At 41.8% G+C, this 15,004-nt stretch overlaps 1 protein-coding gene across 5 annotated transcripts in view; it reads left to right on the forward strand.

Moving 5' to 3' along the window:
• The window catches only part of pgm2l1 (phosphoglucomutase 2-like 1), a 147,589-nt gene that overhangs the window by 53,290 nt on the left and 79,295 nt on the right, over positions 1-15,004 (forward strand). For all 5 annotated transcript variants that reach the window (XM_043692556.1, XM_043692557.1, XM_043692558.1 and 2 more), the window contains one exon: positions 2,843-3,036. In XM_043692556.1, coding sequence (XP_043548491.1) covers positions 2,843-3,036 — 194 coding nt within the window. The remainder of the gene's footprint in view (positions 1-2,842; positions 3,037-15,004) is intronic.

The raw sequence follows: 15,004 nt of genomic DNA on the forward strand, positions 1-15,004 counted from the left end.
AGGATAGCAAATGTTGTCCCCTTGTTCAAGAAGGGGAGTAGATACAACCCTGGTAATAATAGACCTGTGAGCCTTATTTCGATTGTCGGTAAAGTGTTGGAAAGGATTATAAGAGAGGATTTGTAATCATCTAGAAAGGAATAAGTTGATTAGGGATGGTTAGCATGGTTTTGTGAAGGGTAGGTCATGCCTCACAAACCTTATTGAGTTCTTTGAGAAGGTGACCAAACAGGTGGATGAGGGTAAAGCAGTTGATATGATGTATATGGATTTCAGTAAAGTATTTAATAAGGTTTCCCACGGTAGGCTATTGCACAAAATACAGAAGCATGGGATTGAAGGTGATTTAGTGGTTTGGATCAGAAATTGGCTAGCTGAAAGAAGACAGAGGGTGGTGGATGATGGGAAATGTTCATCCTGGAGTTCAGTTACTAAGTGATGTACCACAAGGATCTGTTTGGGCCCACTGCTGCTTTTAATTTTTATAAATGACCTGGATGAGGGCATAGAAGGATAGGTTAGTAAATTTGTGGATGGCACTAAAGTCAGTGGAGTTGTGGATAGTGCCGAAGGATGTTGTGGGTTCCAGAGAGACATAGATAAGCTGTAGAGCTGGGCTAAGAGGTGGCAAGTGAGGTTTAATGCGGAAAAGTGAGTGTTGATTCACTTTGGAAGGAGTAACAGGAATACAGAGCACTGGGCTAATGGTTAGGTTCTTGGTGGTGTAGATGAGCAGAGAGATCTTTGTGTCCATGTACATAGATCCCTGAAAGTTGCCGTCTAGGTTGATAGGGTTGTCAAGAAGGCATACAGTGTGTTAGATTTTATTGGTAGAGGGAATGAGTTTTGGAACCATCAGGTCATGTTGCAGCTTTACAAACTCTGGTGCAGCCGCACTTGAGTATTGTGTACGGTTCTGGTCTCCGCATTATAGGGAGGATGTGGAAGCTTTGGAAAGGTTTCAGAGGAGATTTACTAGGATGTTGCCTGGTATGGAGTGAAGGTCTTATGAGGAACTTGAGGCTGTTTTTGTGAGAGAGAAGAAGGTTGAGGGGACATGGCTTTAAATTGAGGGGTGATAGATATGACAGATGTCAGAGGTAATTTCTTTACTCAGCGTAGTAGGGGTATGGAATATCCTGCCTACAACAGTAAGCCCGAGAATTTAAAGGGCAATTAAATGGTCATTCTAGATAAACATATGGATGAAAATGGAATAGTGTAGGGTAGATGGGCTTCAGGTTGGTGCAACATCGAGGGCCGAAGGGCCTGTCCTGTGCTGTAATGTTCTATATTCTTTGAGCCATTTGATTCTTCGAGCTTGCTCTGCCATTCAATAAGATTATGGTTGTTTTGATTATGGCCTCAACCCTATGTTTCTGCACTGCCAATGACATGGTTTTCAATTAAGAATCTAAAGTTAATGTATCCCTGCTTTAAAAGTTTTAAATACCTCTGCCTCTACATGCTTTCTACAACTGAGTACCCTGTGCACCATGAAATTCAATTTTAAAGATTTACTAACTCCGATCATGTCGATGTTTTACACTTTATTTGGCACTTGTTTCAAAATATTCTTTTATATTTTAAATCATCTGTGTATGTAAGCTTGTCATGCTGTTATTACTCCTTCCAACTTCACATTATATTTCCATATTAATAGAAAGTCTTTTTAAGGTTGATAACAGAATGTACAGATTTAGAATTCTCTCTCTGCAGACCTCAGTCCAGTTATTCACTGCTTCAGCTGAAGACTATATTTGATCTTAACTAAAATGTGATTTTTTTTTAAAACAATGAAAGAGCTGTGGATGCTGGAAATCAGAAATCAAAACAGAAATTGCTGGAAAATTTCAGTAGGAATAGCAGTATCAGTGGAGAGAAATCGGTTAACGTTTCAGGTTCAGAACTTGAAGAAGAGTCACTGGACAAGAAATATTTAACTCTGATTTCTCTCTCCGCTGCTGCTAGACCTCTTGAGATTTTCCAGCAATTACTGTTTTTGAAAAGTTAAGTTCAGTAATGCTGGTTAGATTTCTTTGTCAAGATTAAAGCGGTGCTGGAAAAGTACAAGTCAGGCAGCATCGGAGAAGCATGAAAATAGACTTTTCAGGCTCCTCTGATAATGCCTGACCTCCTGTGTTTTCCAGCACCACTTTAATCTTGACTGCAATCTCCAGCATCTGCAGTATCCATTTCTGCCCAGTTAGATTTCTTACTCCATTCTCCCAAACATGAGCATGCTCATACCTTCAAAAATAAAACAAATAAGTAGCCACACCACAATTGGGAGTAGGCATTTTGCAAACTGATTATTTAGAGTTGCTGGTTCATCATCCATTTATAGATTACCAGCTTTCATTAATATCTTTGCTGTAAAAATGCAGGAATTTCTGAAGATGAAGCACTGCAGTTGCTTCAAGCCTGCAAGAAGACTACATTGATTGCTCCCAGATTTGACCTTGAACTGAACTATCTGATTTATCATTAAACTGTCTGGAAATTTCTGAAATTATGAAAAACTGGCATCAAAGTCACTTCAGGGAAAAAAACCTCATAATTTATTGTTGAAATTTAAGAGCTATTAATCAATATAAAACTAAGCATCTAGTTTGATCTGTAGTCTGACACCACTCAAGCTGCCTTTCGTTCAGGCTTTACCAAAAGTGTCCTGAGGATGACAATGGGATAGAAAAGAAACTAAAACTTTAAAAATAAAGTCAGGGCAAAGACAAATAACAATGAAGTGACTGTGATATTCTGATTAGCCAAAATTCTAACAAGAACATGCTATCAATTCTGAATGTAAATTTAACATGTTATTTCTGTTCACTTGTGGCAGGTTTACTGGGAAAATGGAGCTCAAATTGGCTCTCCTCATGATAAGAGAATCTTAGAGCATATTGAAGAAAGTTTGGAACCCTGGCAGGAATCATGGAATGTGAAATTGCCTGATATTAGTCCTTTACGGCATGACCCTCTGGATGAAGTCTGTACACTATACATAGAGGATCTGAAAAAGCTGTGCTTCTACAGGTTAGAGCTTAGGACTTCCTACTTTGTATGGAGCACGTGCTAAACCAGACACAATAGAAGAAATTCATCGTTATATTTTATGTTGTAATCTTTTTTTATAAAGTCTCTTGTACAACATTGGTCTCAGAATTTGATTAATATCTTAATTGTAAATTCTCCCCCATTTCTTTCTTTCTCTTCATTTTAAATCCTCTTTTTAATTAGCTGACTGTGTTGCTGTGATACAGTTCCCTTGGTTTCATTGTATTTCAGTGTCTCATTCATGTTCCACTCTTGACAGTGGCTGTCAGCAGGCTACTGAACAAGGGGGTGGCATTACAGAATTCCACCTGATGCCGTGTGAACATGATGCTCAGCAGTGAGCGTAGGATAGCGATGAGAAGGAGGAAATTGAGTGAGATATGCCTTTTCTGAAGCACAGAGGAAATAGAAACGAATGTAATCCCCCTGCTTTGCTGGCAAGGGCAGTTGTGTCCATGCCTACTTGCCCTTGTGAAAGTGGTAGTCAGTTATCATCTTGAATAAAGCTGAGTAGCTTGGCCGTTTCAGAGACTAGGTAAAAGTCAGCCAAGTTGTCCTCCCTCTGGAGGCTCATATATAGGTTAGACTGGGTAAGAACAATACATTTCTTTCCCTGATGGACTTCAGTGAACCAGACATTTCTTTAATGACCTTCTGGTAATTTTATGATCCCAGTTACTGACATTACCTTTATAACTAGCCCTAGAATTAGATTTTCAGTTTTTGTTTACTTTTTTAAATTAGATTACTTAGTGTGGAAATAGGCCCTTCGGCCCAACAAGTCCACACCGACCCGCCGAAGCGTAACCCACCCATTCCCCTACATTTACCCCTTCACCTAACACTACGGGAAATTTAGCATGGCCAATTCACCTGACCTGCACATCTTTGGACTGTGGGAGGAAACCGGAGCACCCGGAGGAAACCTTCACAGACACAGGGAGAATGTGCAAACACCACACAGTCGCCTGAGTCGGGAATTGAACCCGAGTCTCTGACGCTGTGAGGCAGCAGTGCTAACCACTGTGCCACCGTGCTGCCCACTTCTTCCAGTTAGGTGGTAAAAATGTTTCTTGAATCTAACAAACACAAAAACAGAAATTGCTGGAAACTTTAGCAGGCGTGGCAGCCTGTGGAGAGAAACCAGAGTTAAAATTACCCCACCCCCGGCCTCCCCACTTCAGAACATTCAGATTCATTTCTTGAATCTAACTTCGATTCCTTCCTAAGTGTTCTTATCCCCTTTTGGGGTTGGACCTTCTGTTATGATAGTGCTTGCCATCAAGAAGCCTGGAAGGCAAACAGCTAAATAAAAACCAAAAGAACTATGAATGTCATAATTAAGAAACAAAAACAAGTTGCTGGAAAAACTCAGCAGGTCTGGCAGCATCTTAAAAGAGAAGTCAGAGTTAACATTTCAGGTCAAATGACCCTGTCTCAGACCTTACGAAGAGTCACTGGACTCGAAACGTTAATTCAGATTTCTCTTCACAAATGCTGCTAGACCTGCTGAGCTTTTCCAGCAATTTGTTTTTATTTGAGACAAGGAGATTCTATGATTCTATGAAATAACCAAAACTTGACCAAGAGCATAGGCTAATGCTTGTAAGCAACAAGTGTGTCTTTTTATTTTAATCTTGATTTATTATCTACAATGTACTCCTCCCTAGTTTCCATGTACTGCCTTTCACCTTGGCAAATAAAACCCAAAGGGTTACAGGAGATTCAAACTCTATTTGTGACACTGTGACTTGTTAACTTTTCATTGAGGGAGTGAAACTTTTCTTACAATCTTTGATAATGAATGCACAATGGTAAAGGACACAGCAAATGCTAACAAAGATCTGGAAATGTGACAGACAGATTGGGAGCAGATGTAGGGCAGTCATAAGTTTTCAGTCATCTGTTTGAGAAATGTGGACAATCCAACTAGTGTCATACCAAATCTTCATTGTATCGTTAATAATTTTCTCTAATTCTGACTTTCTACTCCCTTCGGACCCTCCTATAGTTATTCTCATCATGCCCACTACTTTTCCAATTACAGTCAGCATGTATGGTTGCTTTTCTTTCTGCTTTTCCTCTCTAATCCTCCTCTTCTTCTCCATCTTTGTGCTTTACCATCAGTGAATGAACTCTTGCAGTAAACTTTGCAATTTCTCCTGGTGATTTCAGAGCCTCTTTTAAATGCTACTTTCTGAAGAACATTTTATACTTGTTCAAAGCCAGCATAAAATACAAATATTCTAATCCATTCTGTAATAATTAATTGGTTGGTTGAAATAGCTGCACAGAGGCTGGTATCCTGTCACCAAGTCACCCTTTATTTAGATGTGCCCGGTACTTCGGCTTTGACCAGCCAGCTCAGCCAGTCCCTAGAATGAAGAGACATTGTGAATCCCCTATCAGGGCTCCCCAATTGTCCCAGATTAACAGCTCCAGTCCAGGGTTTCCTAGTCAGTGAGATCCACCTGACCCTTGTTGCAATCACTATATTCTCTACCACCAGCACCCCTGCCCCTGGGATGTAGGCTAGTTCTTTCTCTTGTAGCATCTCCTGGGACATTTTTACCTCCAGTCTCTGACTCAGACGTCGACAGAAGTTGCATGTACTGTACTGTAGCCTGTTTCTTGTGCAAGGAACATCTCGGGAGAAATTCCTCCTTTCGGTGGTAACAGTATTAAGGCTGCATCCATCTTCGACTCTGAGGTTTCCTCAACTCTAGGTGGAGGGGGACAACCCACTGTTTCTGACCAGCCTTTCTGACCGTTCTGAGGGGCCAGGTATGTTTTGCTCCTGCCCTGATATTCAAATAACTACACCCAAGTCACCCGTTACCTTGTGCATAGTACATTGGTTGTGACCAGCTCGCTCGGAGTCAGTCTTTCGATTGCGGAGACCTTCTGAGTTTCTTGTTTATATTTGTCAGCCAGGGCTCCCTGATTGGGATTGTTAATCTAGGCCAATCAATGAAATCCACTGGCCCTGGTTCCAATCACTACAATGGTTCATTTGGCATCAGTTTTGTTTGCACTTATTTTGTCTTTTTGTAAATGTATCTGACAGGGAGAAATGTAGTTTTGTGATTCTGTCCTGATGTGTACAAAGTGAAAAACTTGGACACGGTGGGCTGAATTTTGCCAAGAATCAGCTAATGTTAGGCAGTCCTCTGCTGCTCGCCTCCTTTGTGTACACCAGGCCTCTGGTGCCACACTCAATGGTTGAAGAACTTGACACTGATGAGACTTGGAGCTTTCTGCCCTTCACTGCCATATTTAATACAGTGTCACATGGCAGGTTAAATAAATGGTTTGGAGATGGGTTTGGAGAGCAAAATCTCAAAATCTGCCAATGATACCAAGTTAGGAAGAATAGTGAATTATGACTGATGCTGAACAACTCCAGAGGGACATTGACAAGTTGGCCAAATGGGCAGACTCCTGGCAGATGAATTTCAATAAAGAGAAATAAGAGGTAGTGCATCTTGGTAGAGGAAGCATGGAAAGACAATACAGGTTCCATGCCTTGAGAGGAGTAATGGAGCAGAGAGACCTCAGGAATCAAGTGCACAATTCTGTGAAGGTGGCCAGGCAAGTTGAAGCAGTTTACTTAGAAGGCTTTATAGGACACCTGGGTTTATAAAGAGAGGCAGAGAATATAAAAACAAAAGTAATGCTACACCTCTACAAATCATTGGTCAGACCACGTTTGGAGTATTGTGTTCAGTTTTGGGCACCTTACTTAGGGAAGAATGTTAAAGCCTTTCAGAAAGTGCAAAGGAGATTTACTAGAATGATACCAGGAATGGGGATTTTAGATGCAAAGAAAAATTAGAGAAATTGGGCTTATTCTCCTTGAAGCAGATAAAGTTAGAAGGTGATCTTATTGAGATGTTCAAAATTGTGAACAATTTTGACCAGATAAAGAAGGATATTCCGGGTGGAGCATAAATACTGAGATGGACTGGTTCAGCCAAAAGGATTATATTCAGAACAAGTGAATGTAAATCCTCAAGACCTGATGTTTAAGGAATTGGATAGGATAAATGGTTTCTCTGTACCCTATTTTCCCTGGTTGAGATGAAGGGGGGGAGTCATCCAGAATAGGGGGAAAGCTTAAAAATAGACCATTTTAATTAGTTACACTTTGTTTACTTGGACTTTAATAAAAGCCTTGGACAAAACTTTACATGGTAGACTAATTAGTAAAGTTAGATCACATGGAATTCAGGATGAGCTTTCCAATTAGATACAAAATTGGGAGACCGAGTGGTGCAGGGTTGCTTTTGGGACTGGAGGCCTGTTACCAACAGTGTTCCGTAGGGATTGGTGCTGGGTCCACTTCTGTTTGTCATTTATATGAATGATTTAGATATAAAAAGCAAGCATGGTTAGCAAATTTACAGATGACACCAAAATTGGTGATATAGTCGAGAGTGAAGGAGGTTATCTCAAATTACACAGGAATCCTGATCAGCTGGATCAATGGGCTAAGGAGTGGCAGATGGAGTGTAATTTGGATAAATGTTACGTATTGTATTTTGGTAAAACAAACAAGGGCAGGACTTTATACAATTAATGGCAAGGCTTTGGGTAGTGTTGTGGAACAGAGAGCCCTTTGCGTTCAGGTACATAATTCTTTGAAGTTTGCATCACATATAGGCAAAGAGTGTGGTGCTGGAAAAACACAGCCGGTCAGGCAGCATCCGAGGAGCAGGAGAATGTACGTTTCGGGCATAAGCCCTTCATCAGGAATGAGGTTTGTGGGCCAAGGAGACTGAGTGATAAAAGGGTGGGGCTGGGAGAAAGGTAGCTGGGAAAGCGACAGTAGATGAAAGTTGAGGTGAAAGTTATAAGTTGGAGAGGAGCGTGGAGCAGATAGATGGGAAGGAAAATGGACAGGTAGGACAGTTCAAGGGGACAGTGTTGAGTTGGAAGGTTGGAACTGGGATCAGGTGAGGCTCATTCCTCATGAAGGGCTTATGCCTGAAACGTTGATTGTCCTGCTCCTCGGATGCTCCCCCACCTTATCCCAGTTCCAACCTTCCAACTCAGCACTGTCCGACTTGTCCATCTTCCTTCCCACCTATCTGCTCCACCCTCCGCTCCAGCCTGTCACTTTCACCACCTATTGCATTCCCAGCTATGCTTTTCCAGCACGACACTCTTCAATTCTGATCTCCAGGATCAGTCCTCATTTCTCCTAGTAGACAGGGTGGTTAAGAAGGTGTTCGGTGTACTTGCCTTCATTGCTCAGACCTTTTGAGTTTGGGGTGGGGATGTCGTGTTGAGGCTGTTCATGAAATTGGTGAGGCCTCTTCTGGAGTACTGTGTCCAGTTCTGGTCTCCCTATTCTCGGAAGGATGCTATTAAGCTGGAGAGGGTTCAGAAAAAGTTTACCAGGATATTGCCGGACGTGGAGGGTTTCAGTTATAAGGAGAGGCTGGGACTTTTTTTCACTGGAGCGTAGGAGGTTGAGGAGTGATTAATAGGTTAGAAAATTATGAGGGATACAGATAAGGTGAATGAAAGTCTTTTCCCTAGGGTGGGGGATTTCAAGACTAAGAGTCGTATTCTTAGTGTAAGAAGAGAAAAATTTTAAAGACATGAGGGATAATTTTTGTACAGAGTGGTTTGCATGTGGAATGAACTTCCAGTTGAGCGGTGGATGCAGGTAGAATTACAACGTTTAAAAGATATTTAGATAGATAAGTGATGAAGAAAGGTTTGGAGGGATATGGAGCAAGTGCAGGCAGGTGGAACTAGCTTAGTTTGGAATTATGTTCAGCATGGACTGGTTGGACTGAAGGGTCTGTTTCCATGCTGTATAATTCTGTATGGGGATGGTGCCAAGAAGCGTCTTTTCATAATGTCAAGGATTACTCTTGCTCCAAAAGTCTTAAAGACTTTGTGTGTGGCAAGTAGTCAAATTAAAATTTTAACATTAAATTAATAGACTATATATTGTGCATGAATACTCAGGGTTATAGGTGGATGGTATTAAGATACAAGTAGCAACTATCTAATAGAATGGTGGAATTGGCTTGAAGGGCTGAATAGTCATCCCCTGTTCCCAGGGCAGCTATCAAGTGACGCACTGGTTTTGTGCTTTAGATGGATGGTCGAATCTTCTGGGAAAGTTTAAATTAGTTAAACTTGCTCATAGTAGCAAAATCTTCTGTTGAGTCTTGTGGTTATCTGTGCCCAGCATGTTCGACGTTGTTGATTGCTATTTATTGATATTTTTGGACACTACTGTGTGGGAATGGGAAATCAGTCATTTTTAAAATTCTTGTACTTGATTAGAAATGTAAGTTAAGCACAGAAATGTTGAGCTTACTTGTAACAAAGCCCCTATCACCCCTGTGCTCACTGAAAAAGCTGGTTATGTAAAGTCTTAATTTTAAAAAAAATTCTCATCCTTAATTTCAAATCTCTCCATATCCTTGCTTGTCCCTATTTCTATAATTTCCTCCAACCCTAAACTCTGTTATCTGTGCTCCTTTAATTCATGTGTATGTTCACAATTATAATTATTGCACCATTAACATAGAAACATAGAATGTGTGAGCAGAAGTAGGTTATTTGGCCTTTTGAGCCTGCTTTGCTATTCAATATGATCATGCCTGATCATTCAGCTCAGTGCCCTGTTCCTGCTTTCTCCCCACATTCTTTAATTCCTTTGGTCATAAGAAAGAGCAGATATGGTTCTTAAGTCTTCAGTGTTTTGGCAACAACAAGTTTTCTGTGGCTGAGAATTCCACAGTCTCACCATTCTTTGGGTGAGGAAATTCATTCTTATCTCTGACTTTAAAAGGCCTACCCCTTGTCCTTAGACTATGATGCCAGGTTCTGGCCTCCCTGGCCATCGAGAACATCATCCTTTGTGTATCTACCCTGTCTAATCCCATCAGAATTTTTTTGGTTTCTATGTGATTTCCCCCCCTTTTTTTTTCTAAACTCCAATGAACATAGAACATTACAGCACAGTAAAAACTTCGGTCCTCGATGTTGCGCCGCCCTGTCATACTAATCTGAAGCCTATTCCACGTACGTCCATTTGCCTGTCCAGTGACGACTTAAATGCACTTAAACTTGGCGAATCTACTACTGATGCAGGGAAAGCATTCCATACCCTTACTACTCTGAGTAAAGAAACTACCTCTGACATCTGTCTTATACCTATCTCCCCTCACTTTAAAGCTGTGTCCCCTCGTGTTCGCCATCCCCGTACTTAGAAAAAGGCTCTCCCTGTCCACCCTATCTAACCCTCTGATTATCTTGTATGTCTCTATTAAGTCATCTCTCAACCTTCTTCTCTCTAATGAGAACAGCCTCAAGGCCCTCAGCCTTTCCTCGTAAGACATTCCCTCCATATCAGGCAACATCCTAGTAAATCTCCTCTGCACCCTTTCCAAAGCTTCCACATCCTTCTTATAATGCAGTGACCAGAACTGTACACAATACTCCAAGTGTGGCCATACCAGAGCTTTGTACAGCTGCAGCGTAACCCCCTGGTTCCGGAACTCAATCCCTCTATTAATAAAGGCTAAAACACTGTAGTCCTAACTGATCCAGTCTCTCTCCAGTCATTAGTCCCTCCATCCCATTGGTTGCCGTGGCTTCACTTGCCAAGATTTTGAACTCTGAAAGCCCTGCCTACACCCTCTGCCTCTTTACTTTGCTTTCTTCCTTTTAAGATAATTCTTAAAGCATATTGTTTTTGACCAAGCTTTTGGTTACCTGATTTAAGATCACCTCGAGCTCTGTCATACTTGGTTGTCCTGTGTTGCTGTGATGTGCCTTAGCACATTTACATAGTGGTTGTGCTTCTCTGATACATTGTACCATTTTATTGAATTCTTGCTTTATCAGGCTGACAGCTGCAAAAAGTTTGGAATGATCTGTTCTAAATGTTGCAACTTCCACTTGTATTTACAACTTAAAAAAAAGTTATATGTTCCACTTCCCCATCTCCAGGGTCACAGCAGACATTAACTCACATGCAAGAGTTATAGTGATCTGTACTTTGCTCAATTTTCACTTTGCCTTCTGATGAGCACCTCCCACAGGCAGAGATTGGGAGCATTCACATATTCTTGTTTTTATTCACCATATCTCAGCATACAGCACTTAGTTCTTTGATAATTCTAATTCTACCTTAAGCAGAGTACTTTTGGAAAAACAGAAGGAAAGAAATTTGGGACATCCCACAGTGTGTCACAACCAATGCAGTTGGATTCTACAAGCAGTCTTGAGGTAAATTATCAGATAATGACTTCGAGTGGGTCTAGTAAGTGGATAAGTGTTGGCCAGAACACGCCTCAGAGTGAAGGGATGACTCTTTCCAGTTGGTGAAAAGGAATTTCTTCAGCCAGATGGTGAATCTGTGAAATTCTTTGCCACAGAAGGCTGTGGAGGCCAAGTCATTGAGTATATTTAAGACTAAGAGATAGGCCCTTGATTAGTATGGGGTTCTCTAATGTGTAGAGAAACACATAATGGTGGAATGGGCTCAATGTGCAAAATGGCCAATTCTGCTGTTCTATCTTATGGCTTACATCATGGTATCGTATATGCTTACCTGATATGCCTTATGTGATCAATACCACTTTTGATAGTGCTTTCCATTCTCCATACCACACAAATATGTCAGCCTAATAACTCCATGGTGAGAGTCAGTAGGCCTATTCTTAATTTTCAAGGCTGAGAATAAACTATGTGTCTATCATATAGTGCGTTTCATATTCTTGTATTTATGCAGAATGAAATTAAGGAAGGCTCTGAAAGAACAGAGTTACAGATCAGTTCACTCAACATCAGTACAGGCAGTCCTAGGGTTAGGAGTGGGTTCTATTCCTGAGTATGTTTAGAAGTTAATTTGTACACAAGTTAGAACACAATATAGCACAATATAAAATAACTATTTGTAAGTTAGTGCAAAAATTTATATTTCAAATCCTTAAATGAGCATTAATATGCACTCTCACTTATAGTACAAGCCTTCATAAGTGAGCTGCTCCTAAACCATGAACTGCCTGTCAAGGGGAAAATGCTGGAGTCTGTTCTGAAAGACATGGTAACAAACATTTAACAAGATTGGACAAAACTAGCAAGGGTGTATGAACAGCAAATCATGCTTAACAAATCTACTGAAGGATATCGCTAGTAGAATGGAGAAGGGCAAACTACTGCTTTTGATAAAGTTCTGTAAGAGGTTAGCAGACAAAGCTAAGACAGTAAGGGGTAATATGTTGGCATGGATTGAGAATTGTTTCATAGAATCCCTATGGTGCGGAAGCAGGCCATTTGGCCCATGTCCACTCCGATCCTCCGACTCATCATATCCCTGTAACCCTGTGTTTTCCATGGCTGATCCATCCACCTCTACATCCCTGGACACTATGGGCAATTTAGCATGGCCAATCCACCTAATCTGCACATCTTTGGACTATGGGAGGAAACCGGAGCACCTGGCAGAAACCCATGCAGACAATGGGAGAATGCACAAACTCCAAACACACAGTCACCCGAGGCTGAAATCGAACCCAGCTCCCTGGTGCCGTGAGGCAGCAGTGCTAACCACTGCACTGCTGACAGACAGGAAGCAGAGTGGGAATAAATGGGTCTTTTTCTGAGTGGCAGGCAGTGGCTAATAGGGTATTGCAAGAATCAAAGCTCGACCCCTCCCCCCTCAGCTATTCACGATGTACATAAAATGACCTGGATGAAGAAACCAAATTCAACATGTCCATGTTTTCTGAATGTGAAGTTATACACTTGGGTGTGGAAAACAGTAAGGAAGCATACAATTTAAATAGTGACATACTGGGAAGTGTGAATGCACAAAAGGATTTTGAGTGTCTTTGAACTGTCAATGAAAGTGTATAGAGTCGAAGAGTGTGGTGCTGGGAAAGCACAGCTGGTCAGGCAGCATCTGAGAAGCAGGAGAATCGATGTTTCAAGCATAAGATGCAGGTGCAGCAAGCAGTTAGGAAGGCAGTTGATGTATTGGCCTTCATTTTAAGAGGATGTGAAGTCAAAAGTAGTATTCTGAGTTCATCAGGTTTGGTGAGACCACACCTGGACTATTGTGTATAATTTTGGTCTCCTTATCTAAGAAAGGATAGACTTGCCATCTAAGGAGTACAGTCCAGGGAACAGGAGAATCGACGTTTCGGGCATAAGCCCTTCTTCAGGAATGAGGAAGGTTTGTCCAGCAGGCTAAGATAAAAGGTAGGGGGGAGGGACTTGGGGGAGGGGCGTCGGAAATGTGATAGGTGGAAAGAGGTCAAGGTGAGGGTGATAGGTCAGACTGGGGTGGGGGCGGAGAGGTCAGGAAGAAGATTGCAGGTTAGGAAGGCGGTGCTGAGTTCGATGGATTTGACTGAGACAAGGTGGGGCGAGGGGAAATGAGGAAACTGGTGAAATCCGAGTTCATCCCTTGTGGTTGGAGGGTTCCTAGGCGGAAGATGCAGACTAGATGCAGGGACCAGTTTCCCCTGGGAAGTCTAGAACTAGGGGATACAGGGCAGACCATTCCGAATTGAGAAAAGGAAAACCATCTTCAGTCTAAGATAATGAACCTGTGGAGTTCTGTACCACTGAAGTCTGTGGAAGCCAAGTCACTGAAGATCTTCAAGAAATAAAATTTGTTTTAGATTTTAAAGGCATCAAGAAAAATTGGGTATAGAAGTGGAATTGAATTCGATTCAATTCAATTTATTGTCACGTGTACCAAGGCACAGTGAAAAGCTTTATCTTGTGAGAAATACAGGCAGATCATGCAGTTAAGTAGCATAGATAGTAAATAATAGGTAAACAGCAGAAAAAACTAAAACACAGGTACAGGCGAATGTTAAGAGTTTGTGAGTCCATTCAGTATTCTAACAACAGTAGGGTAGAAACTGTTGCGAAACCGGCTGGTGCACGTGTTCAGGCTTCTGTACCTTCCTCCCCAATGGTAGAGGTTGTAGAAAAACATTGCCAGGGTGGGATGGATCTTTAAGAATCCTGGCGGCTTTTCCTTGACAGCGAGCCTGGTAAATGGAGGTTGGTGTTTTGTGATTGTCTGGGCTGAGTTCACCACTCTCTGTAACCGTCTCCGATCTTGAATGATGCAGTTGCCATACCAGGTAGTGATACATCCAGACAGAATGCTCTCGATGGTGCACCTATAAAAATTGGCAAGGGTATTTGCCGTCATGCCAAATTTCCTCAGCTGCCTGAGGAAGAAGAGATGTTGAGTCTTTGTAACCAATGCGTCCACATGAAGAGTACAAAACAGCTTCTTTTGGATGACCACTCCCAGGAGCTTGACACTTTCCACTCGTTCCACCTCTGTGCTGTTAATATGTAGGGGGGCATGAGTCAATAATGAGTTCCTTGGTTTTGCTGGCACTGAGAGCTAGGTTATTCTCAGTGCACCATTTTTCCAGGTTTTCCACCTCCTGTCTGTATTCTGTTTCGTTGCCACCTGAGATTCGACTGACTATGGTGGTGTCATCAGCGAACTTGTAAATGGCATTAGTCAGGTATTTGGCGACGCAGTCAGGGTATACAGTGAGTACAGCAGGGAATTGAGTACACACCCCTGGGAGCTCCAGTGTTGAGTGTTAATGAGGATGAAATATTGTCCCCAGTTTTCACTGATAGTGGCCTGTGGGTCGGGAAACTGAGGATCTAATTTCAGAGAGTGGGGCTTAGTCCAATTCACTAAGTTTAGTAATCAGTCTCGAGGGGATAATTGTGTTGAAGGCTGAACTGTAGTCAATGAATAGGATTCTTACACAGATATTCTTGGTGTCAAGATGTTCTAGGGAGGAGTGAAGGGCAAGTGATATGGCACCTGACATGGATCTGTTGGTCCAATAGGCAAATTGGAGTGGAAAAATGTGTTGCTGGAAAAGCACAGCAGGTCAGGCAGCATCCAAGGAGCAGGAGAATC

The sequence above is a fragment of the Chiloscyllium plagiosum genome, chromosome 6 (genome assembly GCF_004010195.1).
Source record: "Chiloscyllium plagiosum isolate BGI_BamShark_2017 chromosome 6, ASM401019v2, whole genome shotgun sequence".
Classification (NCBI taxonomy): domain Eukaryota; kingdom Metazoa; phylum Chordata; class Chondrichthyes; order Orectolobiformes; family Hemiscylliidae; genus Chiloscyllium; species Chiloscyllium plagiosum.